The following is a 20,448-nucleotide window of genomic DNA, read 5'->3' as shown; positions in this document are numbered from 1 at the left end:
ACAAGTTGCTCAGGGCTGTGTGCTGTCAGGTTTTAAATGTCTCCACAGATGGAGACTCTACAACCTCTCTGAGCAACTGGTATTCCAGGTTGCTGCACTCCAGCCCTGGTTTTTCTGGTTCCGTGATCTCCCAAGGGACAAGAATACCGACACATGTACAGGAGCTGCCAGATAGGCATTGAAAAGTAATGAAAGCAATTCCTGTTCTCAAGACCACTATGCTGAAGTCCTGGACTGCCTGTTTTCTCAGACTTAAGAGAGACCAAATCTGGTAGACTGAATATATTGTGGACAAGCATTTATTTAAGAGGGTTGGTTTTTTTGGTTTTTTAGGACTTAGAGAAGTTCTGCCTAAGCAACACAGGCTGGGGGACAAATCCAGCTCACGGGTGTCACCACAGAGTCAAACAGACCAAAACACAGTTCCTCATCAGACAAAGCTTACAGAGCCAGCTGAGACCTGCCCTTTTCCTGGGTAAACCTGCCCCAAGCACACAACTCCAGCCAGGCAGACTGAGTCCAGCCCTTTGGGAACAGTCTCTGAGAAAAACAACCTGGTTGGTGCAGATGTGCTGCATTTCCAGATAGCTTTTGACAAGATCCCTGGAAAACCATAAAGGAGAATCAGTAGTCATAAAACAAGGGTGAAGTTCAGAGACCATGAAATTGAGTAAGCAGTTGAAAATTGTGTTGTAAATGGATGTTTCAGATGAGAGAGGATTAATAGCAGGTTGCTGTGGGGATTACTGTTGGGCAGGAATAATTGCTAGCCTTCTGGTTCATTTGAGAAAATGCCCAGGGGATTTTGCAGTTGATTGGTAGCATCTAAAATACATATGTCTGTCTGCATTCAGTTTGTGGGATCTGCCGCTGACTGTAACCCATAAGGGACATGAGAAGAGGCACCTTAGGACAGGTTTTAAGTTTGTGCCCATAGGATAGAGCTACCTACTACTTCCTTTTTGCTACTGGAGAGCTTTCAAGCTACAGGAGCATCCCATGATACTGCCTTGAAAGCATTGGTTCTGGTTGCCAAAGGTGTCTGTAAAGCAAATGACATTGTTTGATGTAGTAAGTATAAATAGTCAAGCCACTGCTGTACTGTGGCATTGCTGTTCAGGAGCCATTCTGGTATGCACATTTTAAAGGGGAAGCTGGAAAAAATTGGGGAAAAGGGCTGGAAAAAATGCTTTAGCATGGAAGATTTAAGTCAGTGGGTTTATATGATCAAAGAGAAGCCTGAGAGGTGAGTTCATAAGCATGTGTAAGTAACAGGAGCTAACAGGCATTTTAATCTTGCCACAGCAAGAACAAGTGCCTTGGAGCGAAAGGCATTCATGTTCAAGAAAATGAAAATGTGGGCATGTTTCTTTGGGTGAGATTAATCATTAGAACTGACTGTCACGAGAAGTGATGAATTCATCTCATCTTTGTATTTCCATAGCAAGCCTCATGGCTGGTAGATCTAGTCAAAGTCAGCCTACTGATACTTGGTTAATTGGGTGAAATACAGCAATCTGTCATAAACAAGAGGATGGAAGACATATTCTGATGAACCTGCCTTGCCATAAAATCTCTGATCCTGTGAATTTTGAGGAGTTGTTTGTGCTTATTTAGAACCTTGTGTCTAGCTGTGGTGAATTTAAGGAAGACAGAGATAAGAGTCAGAAAGCCAAAGGCAAGCAAGATGGTTAGAAAAGAGTTATAATGAGAGAGATTCAAGTAATAGCGTTATGTCACCCAGAAGGGAGAGGATGAGAGGGGACTTCATTTAAAATGCTGAAGGTTATAAAAAGGCTTGTAAAACTGCCAGAAGTAAGAAAACAAAGAATCATGGGCTGACATTAATGGTGAGTATATTAAGAGCCATTTCTCACCGCTAAGGCAGCTTGGGAAATATACTTTCAGCAGGAGGTCAAATGTGCCGATGCATTTTGAAAGGGCTGGGCAATTTTTTATGACCATAGCAAAACTACAGTTTTTCATGATAAGGGAAGAATAATACAGAGTCATGTCTCAGGGTGGTAGACAGGTGTCTACACAGCCTATCAAGGGATGTCCCCCATATGGATGAAGTGTGGCTAACAAGCACCATGGGCTGTTTGATTATTTTTCACTTTTCTGATCCACCAACAAATGGTTTCTGACAGAACAGTTCTGAGTGGATGGAAGGTCTGTCTTAGCATGGCAAATCCTGCCTTTTTAAGAGACAGAATGGAGGATGAAAGCAACTGTGCTGCCTCCATCTGAAATCCCTGATTTTCTGCCACAGGGCTGAGTGTTTCTTTTTCCACATTTGCAGCCAGCCTGTACCAGGTTACTTTGGTGCTGACCAAACTCTGGACTTCATGCTGCAAGCACAGACCGGAGATGGGAACAAAAAGGTAAAACAAGTGAAGGCAAGGAGGGCAGTGGCAGCATAGGAGTGAGGGAGGTTGGGTAGAAAGGGACAGTCATTCCCTGGGACAATCATTCCTTGCTCCTTGCTTTTCCCATTTCTGTGGCCGACACTCATCACTGTGTGGCCACAGGCATGAAAGAGAACAGCATAGGCCATGCCACTGCAAGGGGGCTCTGTGTACGCCCACACCTGGACAGTTGTTAATGCTAGGTCTCTCCCCTGCCTTGAGGTGGTGGTGATAGATGGCAAATCCGGCCTCCCTGTCTGGAACCAGGAACTCCCATGGCAGAAGCAACAACTCGATGCACTGTCAGTCATGACTTTGGACAAGAAGTCTGTTTTTCTCTTCTGGGCTGATGAAGCACAGCCTGTGTTACAAAGTTTGGTGAGCAAGCATCCTTTCTTCACTTTAAGGCACGTGCAGTCTCTGTCTTATATTCCTAATGTAATTGAACTTTAAACCTGCCATAGAAGGCGGCTGTCAGGGACATCTTTTCCTCTTTCTTTGACACTCTGACTTCTCTGAGCCTGAACGCAGGAGGTTTTGTGTGCAATTTCTTCACCAGAAAGCTTTGTGGACAGAAAGTTTGCATCCACAAAATCAAAACTTTCTGTGTGAATTTCATTTTTTTTTCTGCAACACTGAGATATTTTTACTGCAGATTTGTTCCCAGCCCCAGAGCACTTCTTCTCTGCATGCAGGCACACAAGTCAGCAGGGAGACTCAAACTTCCAGACTGTAGCTTCACCCATCAAGCTGGCTTTGACAGAGTCAGATCTCAACCTTACCAACCAGAAGCTGTGGAGCAAATTATGTTTTAGAAAAAAAACTTTGCAGGATTTAATCCCTGTAAAACCATATAGTTTTTGATTCTCTGATCCATGTAAAGACAGCGCAGTGTCAGAAAACTATTTATTTGGCAAAGCTAAACTCCTCTTTGCTAGCCAGCTGTAACGTTTTTGTATGTCCTTTGTTCCAACAGCAACCTGGTCCCAGACCTGAGCGCCCAGGGCTGCACCACCTCTATCTCCTCCATCCTGTTTTTCCTACAGTCCTTTTGGACCTCACTAATGCAACAGACAAAGTCATTGCTTCAGCAGGTGTGTACAAATGGAGGAGAAACTACCTAGGCTAAGAGAAATATGGAGGGAGAGGTAGCTGTGAGAAACAATGGGGTGTAGTGCCATTAAAGGTAGCACCTGAGGGATTTCTGAGATCTGTACAAATCATTCTGCAGTGGCTGGAGTGAGTTTACTTGCCTGTGCTGTACCAATTTCCCCTTCTGTAGAGGTAAAACAATAGCTGCTGAAAGTGAACTGCATTATTGAAGTATGTGCATCTCCTATGTCAAGCTCAAAAACATCACCTGGAACCAAACCCTTCCATTTCTGATCTAAATTTCACTTTATTTCCATGGAAAATATTTAACTTATAAATTTTCCCTGATTAACTAAGGTCCATGGAGTTGTAAAGTCAGACTGAATATACGCTCAGTCCAGTGGATGTTTTGACTGAGTAAACACTGTAAGATTTCTTTTGGAAGAAATGTAATCATTTACTCCTCACCAATATTTTCTTGCCCTTTTCTGATGGACCAGTTGGAATTAACGATCTCCAGAAGGATGCATTTCACATCACTGTGACAACAACTGCAACCTCTGAAAAACAGCCAGGATTTCTCTCGGTCAGCAAGCTGGGCCTGAAGTGGGCCATGATGAGTCAAGGTCGAATGGTGTGGCTAAAGGACACCACCACTCCCAAAATCAGCCGTGGAGAAGTGAGGCGATTTCTTGCCCGGCTGAAATTTGTTGACTTTCCTCAGAAGGTGAGTTTGTTCAGGAATCCCTAATGAAATCCAGGCCTTTGAAAACATCTGATCTCTCCAGACACAGTTGGGTGCTCTTTGAGATGCAAAGAGCCTGGTGGGATGCAAAGAGTCTGTTTGCAAGATGACTGGCTGCCCCTTTGGGCATAAGCTGGTCAGATTGTGAGGCCCAGCTGTACTTTGGCAGTTGGACAAGGAGGAGGATCTTAGAACCAGGGATGCTGATGATAAGGGACTGACAGACTCACAGAGGGAACAGAGAGGTGGGACAGGGATCACTTGTTTTGACATGGACAGACAAGGGTCCTCCATATAGTGGTGCCCAGGTTCAGTTGCTGACCTGTGAATTGCCACTTTCCTCTACCAGACTGGATGATAATAGGTTTTGGCCTTAGTTTTTGTTTGCCTTTCCTTCTGCAGCTCTAGCCTGGTGGTTCCTCAGATTTTGGTTGGACCCATGGCCTGTATGGGGAATACAGGAAGCTGCTCTGTGGATTTTCAGGAAAACTGCTGTGTAGAGGGACTAAAAGCACTTCCCCCTTCTTCAGCTCTCTGGGGAATGCTGCTGGAGGCAGGTTTGTCCTAGGCAGACCTGTCCTGTACCAGAGGAACCTTGTTCAGCATCTCCCCCTCCATATGCCGTTCTTGCATGCTTCCCTCCAGGTAATACAGAAATGTGAATTTAGAATTTATATACATACATACATATATATATATATATATATATAAAACCAGTTTTTTTATATATATATATGTATGTATCAATTTATACAATATATGTATATTTTTTGTATGTTTAATTTATGAATGAGATTTAGGACACTCCTTTTTATGTCCAGACAGTATTTCCAGGCAGTCAAATAAGCTCTAGGCCTGGAGTGGGCCATGATGACTCAAGGCAAATGGTGTGGCTAAAGGACACCACCTGCTTTAATCTTTATATTTTTGGAGTGAAGCCTCTGTCTGGCTCCTGCAGGGCTAGTCTTGCCTACAACCTTTCCTGTGCTCTCAGCCCTCTTCTCCATTCTGTCCCCAAACTCACAAACAAACTAGCTCTCTGGCTGAATCACCCGATCTTGAGAAAGATCGTCCCCACAGCATTTGCCAGCCCTTGTACATGTATATTTCTTTCCCCAATCCCAAGTTCAGGACAGGTTCATGTGGGTGGGTGATGTAGAAGCAAAAAGGTTCACATCTTATTTCTGTCCATCCCTAAACTTTTTATGAAGCCAAAGTGTCACTGTAACATCACACTGCAGTCCAATGGGCTGAGTCCCCCTTTGCAAATGCATCACAGCCCTTTTGGGATGGATTCCCAACAGATCCCTGCTGGCACTGTGGAGATCACACTAGATCCAGTCACAGCAAAGCTGATTCTCACACCACTGCTTCGGGGTTTAAAGGCTCAGACAGAGGCAGAACTGGAAAGCTTTTTTGTGCATTTTACCCCTATTCTGGGCTCAACCATTCCCTTGCCAGCCCAGCCCTGTGTGCAGTTCCAGGAGGAGCAGACTACCCCCAGGGCACATTTGCTCACAGGGTGTTTAGTGCTTTGAACTGTGCCTCTGAGTGTGCCATCAGTCTCCTGTGTTGTAGTTGCAGAGCATCTACATGAATTTTCTTGTAATATAAATGACCATATAAAAAGCAACCACTTTGTTGCCCCAGCAGCTCCCCACAGCGCAGGGCAACAATGTAGGAACTGCCTTCCCGGTATGCCTTTCTAGGTCTGACCTTTGACGTTAGGCAGAGCCAGGCTGAGATGAGGATTGCAAAGGACTCTTCCGTCCTCTTGCTGACACGTGCCCTTCCAGCCTCCCTGCACTTCCCTGTGAGTGGTGAGGTGATGGCAGGACTTTGACACTCCCTCCAGATGGGCATATCTACCATGGTTTTGCTCTCCTGGGCTCTTGACACCTCTTCTTGCTGTATCACCCTCTCTTTTCTCTGTCCCTGCATCTCCATATAAAGCTTCCAGGATAGCCCTTCAGGATTAGCTGTAAGTCCCAAGGCTGGTCCTTGGGCCCTGCTCTCTTAATGTCAGAGCCTGTGAACAGTTTGTATATGTTTAATGGTATTTTTGTGTAAATAGCTTTGTATATATTAGCACAACTGTAGCAGTGGCTCTAGGCCTGGCATTTTCCTCCAGACGGCTTAGTCAGTTAATACAGCTGCCTAATAGGGACTGATAGTGTGAGGACCAGTAACATATGAGGATTAAACAGGAGTGCCCCTTCCCTCCTGTCTAGCCACCACCTTGCTGGGAAAGGTGAAGCGGCTGTTACCTGAAATAGTTATTCTCCTGAGGTTGTTCCTGAGAGAATTGATATTCAAGTGCAGTGATGTTAGCTCCTCCATAATGTGAATTCACCCTGCCTGCACACACACACATCCCCACTGTGAATAAAGAGTCTGTCTGTATATTGTTGGGAAAATGTATTTGAACTGTGAACTGAAGTGGAGCAAATAAATACTCTGTACAGCATCATGTGTCATGTGAACCAGTGTTTCACCTTTGAGAGATTAGGAGTTTGCTTGGTTTGGGGATTGTCTGTGATATTTTTACAATGGAGAAAAGGGGACAAGGTGAAGAGAAACAAAGAAAAAAGCAAAAGCCCAGCCAAGGATTCTTAAAGGTTGTGGAGAAGCACAGTAGAAGGAGACAGATGGGAAAGTACCTCAGAATGGGAGATTTTGGGGGTAAAAGCAAGAAGGGAGCATGGGGGTGTCATTACAGGTAGGAAAGAGCAGGAGGGAGATGTCTGAAAGCAACCTCCCATTCCTACTGCAGCAGCACTTTTAATCTGGGGGCGGGGAGAAGAGCGGGGTGGGCCTGGAAATGAAGAATAAATAAGGTGTTCGGAGAGGATTACGGCCAATCAATATGAGCACCGATGCCCTTCACCATAGCACTGAGCCTGGGGGGTTGCTGGAACACCAATGTGACACCACCCAAAGAGACCCAGCACTGCAATTTGCCAGCTGGATGGCACTGACTATCTATTCCCAGGTGCAATACTGCTGGGATTAGGACATCTGCCTCGATTCTGTCCGAAAGCGCTTGGAGACAGCTGGCACCAACATGTCCCTCCAGTCCCCTTCCCAGCGGAGGACACCATCCAACCGTGATCAGGGAGGACCCACCCTGCTCCTGTTGGCACTGCTGTTGCCCTGGTGTTCTCTTCTCACTCACCGAAGCGTGGAGGCAGGAATTGCTCCCCGAGAACTTGCTAACAGTGGTGCTGGTGTTCCGCTCAGAGCTCTCGTGCCTCCCAAACCCCACTGCTCTGCCCCTGCGCGCTCATCCCTAACAGCGATCCTCCCCGATCGTCTGTCCCAAGACCTCATCCAGCTCCAGCTCTGGTTCCCGCTGTAGCACCTTCTGCTGCAGCTCAGAGTAGAAGTCGACTCCCTCAGAGACTGAATGGAGGGGCTTGTCCTGGGGCTCGTAGTAGCTGCTTATTTGCTGCTGTAGGAAGCACTGGTGGTGCTGAGGCTGGTCCTTGAAGCTCCCGTCGTAGCCCTTGATGTGGTTCCTTTTGAACTCCAGCACCGTCTTGGTGTAGGTGTTGAGAGTGGTGACGGCAGAGGCCATGCAGCAGGTGAAGGAGGCCCAGGCCATGCTACAGGAGAGACACAAGAACAGCACGTCCTGTGAGAAGCCAGGTGAGGTAAGGAACTGAACTGCATGCACCGTGATGCACCCTGATTTGCCAGGCAGAAGCTGCTGGGCATGGACATGAGCTAGAAAGACTAAGGCTTGTCACATTACAGTTCTTAGGGGTTATCCCACCACAAGTTCCTTCTTAGATCGGTGGGGTAAATACTGGTTATCCCTGTCACGGGGAAGGGAGGGATACAGGGAAAATAAAAGGGCAGCAGGAAAGTCTGTAACTGGTCAGAGCAGGACAGCACAGCTTGAAAGCAAGTTCTAAGTTGTAGGGCTGCTCAGTGTCTTCCTGGCACGAGGCATGCCTACTTGAGCATAACCAGATGGCCATGCTGACATTTGATGTCCACAGCTGGCACCTGGCACTGGAGTGTTTAAGTCTTAAGAATCAATGTGGTCATTGTGAGTACAGCATTGCAAATTGAGCCTGCACTTTCCATGGGCACTTGCAAGGTTCATCCCGCTGTTTTTCAAGTCAGCTATGGCATATTGGCTGCAGTTGGCTTCTTTAGCCTTTAGAGAAAGAAACCCTGAGCCACCTGCTTTTCGCAGCTGCTCTTCCTGGCTACAGCGTCCACATCTTTAAGCATGTGTCTAGGCTTGGTGCTGCAGGAATAGGCCCTCTGGACATTGGTTAGTGAAGATGCCAAACCAGCATGGAACTCATTTAAACTGCAGAAAAACAAGGCATGTTTGAGAGCATCATCACAAGCATGACACTGGCCTTTGCACACAGGGAAGTGCTGAGACCAAACGGCAAACCAGTGTAGGGGCAAACCTGATTAGTCAGCAGGGTTGAAGGCACTTGTTTAGGTGTGACCCCATTTCTTTGCCAGTCCTTGGTAGCTACTCATTTAAGTAACTCAGGAACTGTTTGTTAAAACAGGGGATGAGGCAAAGACAGGAGATTAGCGGTAGGAGAACCATGGTACACCTGTCTTTGGAAACACAGAAGGTCAAGAAAGGAGGAGGTGGGTTTTGGCAGGGTGTAGCATGGCTGAAGCCCAAATGGCTGGGGAGGTGAAGATGACTTCATAGCTCACGCACTAGAATGCCCAGCCGTAGTCCCATGAGTGCGGTCTCCAGTCCTCTGGTCCCAGATTAACCGTTGCCTGGAAGACTTGAGTGTACATCATGTGTGCCACCATCCCAAGGAGACCTGGACACAAAAGACAAAAAAGTGAAGGAGTTACAGCAGGAGCCAGAGCAGCATAGTTCAGCCTTGTGTGGGAGAGGAGCCTCTCCTGCTGCTGCGATTCCAAGCCTGCAGTAACACACCTGACAGCACCGAGGAGACAGCAGCAAAGGCGTTGAGCTTCAACCCACAGACAGGATTGCCAGTATGCAGCATTTCCACCATCAGGAGGATGAAGCTGATGAGCAGCAAGCTGATGTACAGCATCTCTGATCCCAGCGACAGCCACAGGATTCCTGCCGGGAACCAGAGACTTCTCACATCAATGCAGGATGGCTTGTTCAAGGGAGAGTACTCCCCCTTCCCAACCCAATCCTGAAAGGATGTTCTCTGGAAAGAAGGGAAAGAAGGAAAACAACAAACACCCAAAAGCAATCCCCCCAGGCTGTAAACAAGGGCTCAAAGGATGCTTAAGGGGACAGAGAGTCTGTTGCAGAAGATGGCTTGGCTAGTCTGGCATGAGAAAAGCTGAGAGGAGCTAAAATGCTGTCTGTAAAGAAGCCAGCATTATTTATAAACAGCAAGGAGGAAACCAAGGGAAAAAAGATGGAGGAAAGCTGTTGAGTATTAGAACAAGACCTAGTGGTCATAGGTTGGCCACAAACACATCCGAGCTGGACATTAAAAGGTTCTTACCCATTAGTGTAGTGACCTTCAGAGTAGGTTTCTAATCACACCAATGGAAGCAAACAACTTTTAACCTGGGACTCAACTGGTTAAGTGAAGAACTGTATGGTGCACTCACAGCTGTGGCTGGGACCTGGCCTCTGGAATTCAGGAAGCCCCTTGCAAACCTGTATTTCTCACTGAAACCCCAATTAAAAAGAAACTACATTCCTTGGGGTGGATATCCAGCTAGGGCAATAATGTTCACCACTCACCCTGCTGCTTGCACAGAGTGCAGGTACTTTCATGCTGGGATTATGAGTGGGGCTCACTGTGCAGTAGGACTTGGACGAGAAAGAGAAAAGGCACTCTGTAATGCTGGGCTGTGGTAAAGCACAGGATTCACTGAGGAAGAAATATTAATCTGGCAAATGAAGCAGCACTGTGAACACTACTGTTAGCAACTATTCATGGCCGTAGAGGAGACATTCAACTGGGGAAAAGGAGTGTGAAGAAAACCCTCATTAATGTGGCACTGACTTGACGCCTCAACGTCATTAGTGCCACAGAGTCACCCAGCTCTTTAGCAGAAATTGATGAGCTGCATTCCCTGCTTAAAGGAGCTGGCTTCCTTGCTGCAGCACGATCAGGGAGACTACTTCATTAGAGGTCAGACTGCCAAAAGTGTCCTGGAGGCTGCAAGCACCGCACATGCACAGAGGTCTCTGCATCATCCTTGTGAGTCCAGGCTCCCCACACATGCTGTGCGATCTGGTCTTTTAATGCTGCCCACGTAATGTGGAGCTGCTCTCCACACACCCAGCCCAGCCAGCCCGGCCTGCAATCAGCAGTCACACCACATTCCCCAGTGCTGCCCCAACTATGTAATGGCAGCTGCGCTGAAGGCCAAGGTCATCTTCAGATGATGCTACGTGCAGGAAGGGGCGAAAGCAGGTGATAGAGCTGATAAGACCACAGTGTCACTACGAGTGTCATGCTTACGCTTACAGTGGTCTTCCAATCAATTTGTAGGAGCTCAATGCCTTACAGACCATGGCCTTTCTATCAATGTTGGGCTGCAATTAGACAAGGAGCAGTAGGAGTGTGAGGGGGGACAGACAGAAAGATTTACAAAGACATGTAATCTGGTTGCATAAACCTCCTTTCTTAGGAAAACAGCCTATAAGGAAGACATTGGAAGCAACAGAGCCAGAGGCCTGGGCAGGGAATGAAGCACAAGAAGGTGAGAAAGAAGAAAAATGCATTTCTAGTCCCTGTGAAGTGAGCATTTTGTGGTAAATGCAAGAGTCATTCAGTAAATGCAGTTAAGGGATTCATTTTATGACAGAGTGGAGATCTACATGACTTCAAAATGATCTTGTAACACCAGCAGTATTTGAATTGTGTGAATACTGTTTCCCAAAAGAATAAGCATGGGTAGGTTTTTCTACCCTGCTGTTGTGCCAAGAGTGACCCAGGTTAATCCGCAGAGTGATGCCACTGCACGCCACTCGCACTGGACCACTCACCTGGGAATGCGCATCACTTTATAAAAGCAGGTCAGCAGTCTTTGCCAGTGTTTTTAAAATAGGGGAAACAAGGCAGAAAAAGAAGATGTGAAGTACACATCTCCCTGCTGGCTGTTATGATTCCCCAGCATTTGTTCCAGCCCTTGCTCTCATGGCTTGAATGCTGACACAGGCTCAGCACCCCAGCCCTTTCCCTTCACATAGGACCATCCTCTGAATTGGCTTGCCTCCAGCCTCCATCTCAGGGTATAGTTAGCAAGCCCACACCAATTGAAAAGCTTTTAGTAAGTAAAATCTCCATCACATAGGTACACATACATCCAGGTATACTGAAGTTATCCCCAGGATAATTTGAAACCTGTGACAATGACAGGAGGGGTAAGCTCTCCAACCCAAACGAATTTTTGTGTTTGATGAGACAAGGACTTCACCGTGAAAGTGTAACTTTCAGATGTCCTCTTATCACAAAGTAAGAGGTGATTTCGCTTCCAGAGTCAGGCCCCAAAACTGAAGCACTGAGTCAACATGTAGCGTATGTGGGAGTGACTGCCCTCAGGTGGCATCCATCCCCTTCCTGCTGACTACAGCAAGATGACAAGCTCAGACTGGGAAACTTATTAGATGAGACAAATCCCACTTCATATGGGAGGGGGTCTGAGGTTTCCAGCACTGACCTCACAGATGGCAGAGGTTTAGGCAAATATCTGGGAGGAAACCTTGGCTCCTTTAGCAACCATGAGGCCAGGATTCCATGTCTGGCTCTTTGGGGACCCACCCTGCTGTCCTCACACAGGCGAAATGTTGCAGGTCCCCCATCCCAAGGAGGGGCACTGGGCAGCTACAGTGAGGTATGGGGATTTGCTCTTACCTCTCTCTGCTGGTGGTGAAAGCTCAATAAAGCTACGGCATTTCTCTTCTGAAACACAAAGCCAAAGGTATTAGTTTGCAAAACAATGCAGGGTACATAAGGGAAAAGAAAATCTCTTCCTCTCACTCTCTTTTCACTGCATAGCTCCAGTCATCCCTGAGTCTACCCATCAGATCTTCTCACCTCTGCTCTCTTTCTGACCATCTCTCCAGACCTTCACTGGGGCAAGGTAGGGGAAGGCAATGTCTGCCTGGAAAACTAGAAGTGGCCTTTCCAGCAAAAAACTTCAGTGATTTGTAAATGTTACAAGCCCCTGGTGAATATAAAAATCTGTTGCTACTCATTCACAACATTACTGTTGGTCAGGCCTATTAAGGGTGTTGCTTATAACAGACTGCAGACCCACCACTTCTGCTGAGGATGTGAATTCCCACTCACCCCAGTCTCAGCAGAGCAGTTCTAGCACTGCTTCCCAAAGAAGAAAGAAAAAAAAAAATCTTCCCAAGTGAAATGCTGTATGACAGAGATGTGAGTCCCTCTTCTGTGGCAGAGAATCACACAGAAATATAGTCTTCTGTCCTCACATTTTAGGCATGCTATTTGGACAAATGGTGTTCATACTTGCTTTGGCTTTTTACGTTGGCCAGATGCAAACTATTGTCTTAGCTGAGGGTCCATCATTATTATCTGTAAGTCTTGCCTACTGCATACTGCATTTGAGGGTCCTCTCCTCTACTTGGCACAGTATTTTCTCCCAGAAGTATCAGCCTGCTGCTTTTCATGTAAGAATCTCATTTTCTTAATTTCTATCCCCAGTTCTAATCTCTCCCAATCTCCTGTATTACTTCTGTCATCCACAGCTCTCAGGACACTACCCAATTTAGTGCCATCTGCAGTCCTCATTAACTTGCAGTTTGCTACTTCACCTAGAACTTTAATGAGGTTATTCGGTAATGGCTCATCTAAACTGGTCCTGAGATTAGCCTGAATAATGAAATCCTTTCTCCAGCTCAACTCAAATTCCTTTTGCTCATAGTAGCCCCTTTTTTGTTGTTGTTGTCTATGCACTTGCTTCAAACACCCACAGCAGTGGGTGGGTTGTACTCGATTTACAGGAAGCAGGGGACTGAGACTGACTGTGTGCTCTACCCCATGCTCTGCTGCAATCCAGATGTAACACGCTCTCTGTGTTCCTTCAGGCATCGGGGTTATTCCAGGGCTGCCCGGTGGCCAGTCAATTCTTTCAGAGAAAGCTGTCAAGGGATATAGTCCCATTCCCACAAGCACCATGGAAACACACCCCCAACCCAAACCAGTCCCAAATAAACACATCTCCTTCTGCAGCATGTCTGGAAATCTCGGAATGAAACAGCCCTCTCGTTAGGACATGAGAGTTTCAAGCACATCCCCTCCTGCTCCCACCCCCCTTCTGTCTGCTTTTATTCACCGGTTCTTTATTTTCAAACTCCGACAGCAACAGATAAGAAAATGAGAAATGCTATACTAGAACAGTGGCTTAGTTAAAGAAGGTGAGAGGTTTGTGCTCAGGGAGAGCTGAAGGGAGGGCGGTGGGCTCAGGGGAATGGGCCTGATGAAAGCGATTTTCATCACTTTATCTTTAGATACAAATCTCCCTGTTGGCCACCTTCTGGGTCAGTTCTGATCCTTGATGTGTGTGCCAGGCCGTAAAGAGCATCCGTGCACTGCAGAGCATCCACCCGTGCTGGCACGGCACGGGTTTCAGCAGAAGGACTTCAGCAGGGCTGGGCAGGAGCAAGCCAAAGGGGAAGGGAGGCACCAAAGGGGTCTCGTACGGGTTGCACAACCAGCCCCTCACACTCCAGGCTTTACAGTGCCAGTCCCACATGGTCAAAAAATCACAACTGAAACCTGCCACAGTATCACAAAAACAACTGAAAAAATTACAACACGGCAGCTCTAATCCTCAGGTCAATTTGCCTCCTGACTTTAGTTCCTCTGGGTTCAGATCCTCCAGGTTTTCTCTGTATCTGTAAGGCAGTACTTCTCTTTCCCTCTTTAATTTCTTTTTAAGAAAAGCCCAGTCCCTGTTCAATTCACAAAACCTCTCAGTTTGGTGATCTAAGGAGAACACCAACTATTGCAGTCCTCACATTGATAACTATAAATTGACAACACTGCATAAAATCACCTTGCTTAGGTTTCTGAGGGGACACAAATGTGCCCTGGAGAGCATGAAGTAAGCCATGAGTAGGAGTGGACATATAGGGAAAGGGAAAGCAGGCTCACTCCAGTTCACATCAGGACGAATGATGCCATCACAAAGTCACTGCCACCACCACCACCACTTGCACTTCACAGCCCCTGCTGTAGACCGAAGGGCACACCAGAGACAACCATTCTCCCTTGCCCCCTCTGTAAACATTCCAATGAAGGACAGAAATATAATGACCACAGCAGCACAGGGCCGATGCCATCTGGGAAAATGACGAAGGCTTTTCTCCCAAGGGTTGTCAGCCTCCCACCTTCCATTTCCAAACTCCCATGGAGTAAATACAAGGGAAGAAGTTGTGGCTGCCTGGGCAAGACGCTACCTGGCCCTTCCATGCTCTCTTCACAGGAAAGCCACATCCCCGTGTGGAAGTATTTGAAGGCAAAGCGGTCATCCCCGGTCTCCCAGCTGTAGTGCACCACATCCTGGGATGAAACATTGCTAGCACCTGCATCAGGCGGCATGGGGACACCAATGCACTTGGTGGCTTTGCTCTTCCCACACAAAGGCTTGGGCACTTTCTGGGTCCCGGTGCACCAGTAGCTGCCGAGCAAGGCGGTGGTGGAGAGGCTGAGAGCCAGCAGGTTCAGGATGACAGCCAGGAAAGCACGGCGCCATGGCAATCCCTTCAGCAGCTCCATCTACAACACACAAACGGGAGGGACGGTCACACCAGCCACTTGTCCCACCTAGCCTTACGAATCCCAGCTCTTCCCAGCACGCACCTATGGGGAGGGGATATGAGCACTCTGCCCTTCTCACAACATCCCAACAGCTCACCCAGCACAGAAGAACCATTTCCTGAAAGCCAGGGCGGTGGAGCAATAGGTCAGCTTCAACCATTTCAAAGTACACTGAATATCTGTACTGGGGAAGAGAGGGTGACCCAGCAGACACAGCGGGGCTGAGTGCATCGGGGTGTGTGAGCACATGAGCAAAATGAAAGGGACATCATATTCACTCCATCTCAGAGATGGTAGGAAAAAACTGTTAACCAACTTCCCCAAATACCATGTGTTGCCTTTAGATGGGGCATGATGAATGCTCTGTCCAACAAAATGAGAATTCTTGCTGCCAAGTGTCCCAAAACACTTCTTCAAGCAGTTCATTACTAGGGAGGTAGGGAGTGTATTGATTTCACAGTGGGGAAAGGCAGGAAAATGTTCCCAGATCACTGGAGGTCACACATCAAAGCAGTGACCTGCTCAGGAGGGAGACCCAGCTATCCAGAGCTGGCAGCTCGAGTTCAAACCCCAGAGCAGCACCTCCCACCTGAGCAAGCACTGCTCTGCACACCAGAAATTTGGTAGGGTGGTGGGACGACAGTGTCTCTGCTCTCACATAAAGTGCCAAAGGGTTGGCTTTTTTAAGAGCAAACATTGCCACAAACACTCTTCCCGGTTTCATCTCATCAGGAAAAAGTAATTCAGAAAACAGTTTGTGTACCAGGGTCCTGTGGTCTTTCTCACTCAGAGGGAAGCTTAAAATTCTATGATTCCTACAAAACCTTGCACTGACTTCTGAGAACCCCAACTTATCACTCCATGGATTGATTAGATGTCATCTACCCACACATCAACTTTCATGTCATCAACGCATGCCTCTTCCCACATGGCACTCCCTATGTTTGGCACAACTTCATCCAGATACTCCCACCTTTTCCTATTTATGACTCTCAAAATCTATTTGCCCATGAATAGATTCAGTTTGTGCAGACAGTGCTTGCTGCCGGTCCTCTTCACATAACTTCGGTTGACTCACCCAACGCTGAACGTGTGAGAAAGGCCCAGCGTACTGTGGACACTACTATAAATAAATGATACGAGACTGAGCTTTGCATTGTTTGTGACTGCACCATAGCTAAAAGTGGTGCAGTTAGAAGCATTTGTTCTGCTAACCAGCAAGCTCAGAAATGTGGTCAGTAAAGAAGATACTGAAGCTCCTCTTGGAAAGCAGGACTTCATTAGCATCTCATCACACTGAGGAAACAGTAACTGATCCAGAACACTCTCGTCAAAGGCAAGAAAATACCCAGCTCCTGAAAAATTCCTGTATTGTTTTATGCTCTGGCTTCTTTTTTCTCTTCACCAGAGCATTTCTTTCTTTCAGCAATGGAGATGCTGCACCCTGGAGATGGTAACATCTTAGTGATATCATAACGAATGACTTCCATGATCTGAAGGCATGTTGGGTATCACCATTTTCACAGAGCAGTTACCTACTAGGAACAGTTATCTGAAGGTTTCTGGCTAAGGTTGGTGGCAAATTCCTCACTGAAGGTTTTTTTCAGTGGAAAATTTGGCTTATGATTGAAAAGGAAATTACAGATAAAATTGCTCTCCTCAAAAACATGATTTTTCATCTGAAAATAGAAACCTTCAGTACACAAAGTTTTTCAGTTTTTCATCAATGCTTGATTATAAGATTTTCTGTCATCAGGTTTCAGTTTGCTCATGCTTTTATTTAAAAAAAAAAAAATCTTTCCACTCATAATATTGACAAAAATAATTTTTCTAATTTAAATCTTCAATAGTATTCTCTCCAGTTGATTTGTGATAGTAGTTGAAAGGCCATATAATTTCAGAACAAGTGATAACAAAAAAGGGAAAAAAATATAAGAAACAAATGAGTCAGAAGAAGGAACTGGATCAAGGATGCAGAGGACATAGGGAATGAGAAGCAAATCTGAACTACTCCTTCATGAGAACATTGTCAGAAAAGTTTCCCTCCATAAAAGCCAAGCACTTACTGACGATAACTGACCACAGTATCTAGATAACCCCAAAAGGAAAGAGAGTTGAATTTACCTTGGCAGCAAGTCCGCAAAGTCCTGTTAATTTGGAGGAGAAATACAGAAATGGCACTCACGCTTTGTCTGCTGGTTTGCTCATCTCTAGATCCTCCAAGAAACCCAATTGCTTCAAAACCCCTTTCTCCTTTGTCTCCTCCCCTCCTCCCTCACCGCCCCCCCCCAAGTGATTATTAAATGCTATCCCTCCAGCCAGCAGCTGTTTTGTGGAAAATGGTCATTTTGTAATCCACAATGCAATCACAGCACAGCTGTTCTGGGAGATTATACGGGAAGTGATTGGTGCTGCAGGCTGGGATTAAGTGCAGAAGGGTGACCTGTATTGACTGAGTAGAAAGTTTCTGTAAAAACCAGATAGATCCCAGCCATCTCCATGTGGTGGCTCTTTGGGAGCTTGTATGGAGCGAGCTGGTGGCTCTCTGGCCAGTGCTTCAGGGGACGAGTGACCTTAGCTCAGAAACTACCAGCACCCTTGGCATCAGGTCGCCCCTTGCCCTGTGCAGTGTCTCAGCAGAATGGCAAAGGCCACGGGCCCCCCAGCCCTGGGATACCAGCTGCAGAAAGGGGAGAAGGAAAAAATGGGGAAAGTTTATGCGACTGCATCTGCTGTGAGGACTGAGGATTTCAGACCCCGAAGAGATGCCCATCCAGCTCTCCCCATGGGTGCATCACCACCGTGACAGAGGTATGTGAAACAGCCACGAGTCAAAAAAGTCCAAAACTCAAAGGGTGGGAGCGTGGGGAAGACTGTCGGTGTCCCTCATAGCGGCACCAAGGCACGAAGTTCACCTGGAACTTCCCAGCTCCTAGCAGCTTCACATTGGATGAATGTGGGAAGCTAGTAAGGAGAGACAGGAAGATTCACACTCACCCCAAGTTCCCTCTGAGCTCTTGACCTGAAAGTTTAAAGGCTCCCACAATACCTGAGGGTGTTGATTCTCCTCGTTTGGTATCAAAACAGTGAAAAGTAAGAATGGCATCACCTCTCATGAGAGCGAACCATCACTAGCGGGCATGGAGCAGCACCGCATCGAATCAAACTGCAAGGGAGAGGAGCATCCCAAAGGCACGCACCCCATCTTCCCCACAGAGGCTTTGCCCGGTGCCGAGCGGGTGAGGCTCCCACCACCACCGGGAGGGAGGGAGGCAGATTCCCTGCACGCCTGCCCTGCTGCTCTGCCGGGACAGAGGACACCGGCGGCCCGGCGGCTCTCATGCCCCGCTTCCAGCGCCAGAGCCCAGAGCCTGGGAGGCCGGTGGCGCCAGCGCCGGGTGACACAGCGCCCGTGACAGTCCCTGCACAGCGCCGGCGGCGGACGGAGCCGACAGCTTCGTGGTCCCGCACGTGGGCTCTGCTATCACGGGCTCCTCACCCCTCCTGCCCTGAGCAGAACGGTCCGTAGCTCTGCGGCTATTTTAATCCCCGTCACTGCATAAACTCCTCTAATATAGATAATCATTTCTAAGACGGGCTAACTGAAAGCAATGCTAAATGTTTCTGTGCTCCATGGACAGTGTGCAGGTTTTCTGATTAATAACGAGGTTCTGTTGGACACAGATGTACTTAATTTACTGAAGTAGGTAGAACAGCAGCTGATGCTGTTTGAAAGGAGAGTGGAAATCTTTATTTTTTTTTCATTGGTCAGTCTCTCCGCATCTGGACACCTTAAGTTTGGCTTCTAAATAGTAAAAAAAAGCCTGGGTTTCAGGCTCAAGAATAGATAAAGTCCATCTCTCTACTGATAATCCTTGATGTTAACATGTTCCTAATTTTAAACTTGCTGAGATTCTCATTAAAATCCAGGATGCTATGTCAGTTTCTAAAGCTGGGATCACAGCATATATATTGATGAAATGAGACTGAATTAGATTTATAGGGATAAGAATTCAGATTTAAAAATAAATTCATCAGAAATATGCTATGGTTTCCAAAATATACGCATATCAGATTTAGTATTCTGAATAATGGCAGATATTTATCCTTCCAGAAGATGGCAATCTTTCTCTAGCCTTTGTTTTGGGAGTTCCTGCTGCTCACGTGTGCTGGGACTTCTGTTCCTTCCCTTTATGTTTTTCCCCCCTTTATCCTCCTCTTTTTCCATTTCTATGAACGCAGCTTCTTTACCTCAGCTGGGGACATGGCGGGGGTGAGTTATCTTTGAGTTATCTGAGCCTGGGGAGACTTCTGAAATCACTGGGGAAAGAAAAAAGCAGGAATGAATGGAGGAGCTTAGTAGGGCATTTGCTCTAACTTCTGCCCTGCACAGAACTATTCTTTTTAATATATTTTCCAATATTTTGTCAAGTACCATATTAACTTTCTCAACGTGTTTCCATCCCCAGATTATTGCACACAGCTCATAGAACACTAGAGCACATTTCCTAATGTTCAACAAACTTCCCTCAGCAAAATTTTATGGTGGTTTTTTTTTTTTTTAAATCTCCCTTCCAGCATCTCCTTAATCTGACCAATTATGGACAGGAAAACCAAGCTGTATCTGTCTTTCACCCTGTTGTGCCTTCGAGTTTTCTCCTCTTTGATATTTCCCACCATAACTTGGCTTGGCTAGAGGTTTTGGATGTCTCTTTCTCTTTGAACTCAGCAGCAGCCAGTCCCTGGTGACTCGTTTAAAGTTTGCCCATTGAAGTGAATGCCCATAGCAGTTGATTTCCTGCGCAATCAGCCAAGCGCTTGGCTTATAGAAACAAAACAAGGAAACGAAATGCAAAACACAGTCTTAGCACAACACCTCTGTGGAGATTGCCAACTCCAAAAAAGCCCGGGCGTTTACAAGTGATGCATTTTTTTACTCTGGCTGTATCACATACGTACTTAGGGTGTATCCTGCCCCAAAGGGACACCCTCAACTCCCAAGGCTGTTGGTGGAAAAGAAAAGTGAGCAGCCCTTACCAGAGAGGGCCCAGAAACTGCAATACTTAACTGGCAGGTCTCAAGAGGCACACGGCTCTTCGTAGCCCTCCATGCAGCAGTCCTCCCCGGGGATGGCAGGGATCATATGCTGTCCTGACATGGGCTCTTCAGCTGTCCTGAAGAGGAAAAGAGAGGAGGAAGAGCAGCTATTTACACCAGAACTCGCTCTGTGAAACCTGGACAAAGACGGGCTCATACTCACCCCTCATTCCACACATTCCTTGCACATGACACTTCCCACCGCTCCTGTTTTTGCTGTTTTTACAGGAAGACGGTCCAGCGCTGCGGTCCCCTCCCTTATTGCCACACAGAAAGCAGGATGGCTCCGGGTGGCAGTGACACTGAGGGAGCCAGACTTCGC

General features: G+C 46.9%; 2 protein-coding genes across 12 annotated transcripts in view; one reads left to right on the top strand and one right to left on the bottom strand.

The window, feature by feature from the left end:
* Window positions 1–11,040, top strand: part of FAM234B (family with sequence similarity 234 member B) — a 26,408-nt gene extending 15,368 nt beyond the window's left edge. Inside the window, exons 9-14 of one of the 3 annotated variants that reach the window (XR_005931472.1) lie at window positions 2,303–2,384; window positions 2,631–2,786; window positions 3,385–3,502; window positions 4,001–4,227; window positions 4,648–4,890; window positions 10,870–11,040. Coding sequence is in view for 1 of the 3 variants with exons in the window: in XM_030002610.1 (XP_029858470.1) it covers window positions 2,303–2,384; window positions 2,631–2,786; window positions 3,385–3,502; window positions 4,001–4,227; window positions 4,648–4,653 (589 nt within the window). In the remaining 2 variants the exon portion in view is untranslated. Of the gene's footprint in view, window positions 1–2,302; window positions 2,385–2,630; window positions 2,816–3,384; window positions 3,503–4,000; window positions 4,228–4,647; window positions 6,713–10,869 lie in introns of those variants that run through there. The other 2 variants (XR_003921610.1, XM_030002610.1) reach the window with 2 other exon arrangements.
* On the bottom strand, window positions 6,649–20,448 carry GSG1 (germ cell associated 1). 9 transcript variants are annotated; one of them, XM_030002611.1, is made up of 8 exons: window positions 20,290–20,448; window positions 20,097–20,203; window positions 19,281–19,349; window positions 14,600–14,987; window positions 12,096–12,143; window positions 9,176–9,328; window positions 8,945–9,056; window positions 6,649–7,850 (listed from the first exon to the last, which is right to left on the bottom strand). In XM_030002611.1, the coding sequence occupies exons 3-8, from the start codon at window positions 19,293–19,295 to the stop codon at window positions 7,535–7,537; spliced, it is 1,032 nt and encodes a 343-aa protein (XP_029858471.1). In that variant the 5' UTR covers window positions 19,296–19,349; window positions 20,097–20,203; window positions 20,290–20,448; the 3' UTR covers window positions 6,649–7,534. The 9 variants fall into 9 exon arrangements, with proteins under 9 accessions (XP_029858471.1, XP_029858473.1, XP_029858477.1 ...); XM_030002613.1 differs by lacking the exon at window positions 19,281–19,349 and adding an exon at window positions 17,154–17,176; XM_030002617.2 differs by having other exon boundaries at window positions 14,669–14,987; window positions 20,290–20,447.

This window comes from Aquila chrysaetos, chromosome 26, assembly GCF_900496995.4.
Source record: "Aquila chrysaetos chrysaetos chromosome 26, bAquChr1.4, whole genome shotgun sequence".
NCBI classification, from domain to species: Eukaryota; Metazoa; Chordata; class Aves; order Accipitriformes; family Accipitridae; genus Aquila; species Aquila chrysaetos.
This window is presented reverse-complemented; position numbering and strand designations above follow the sequence as displayed.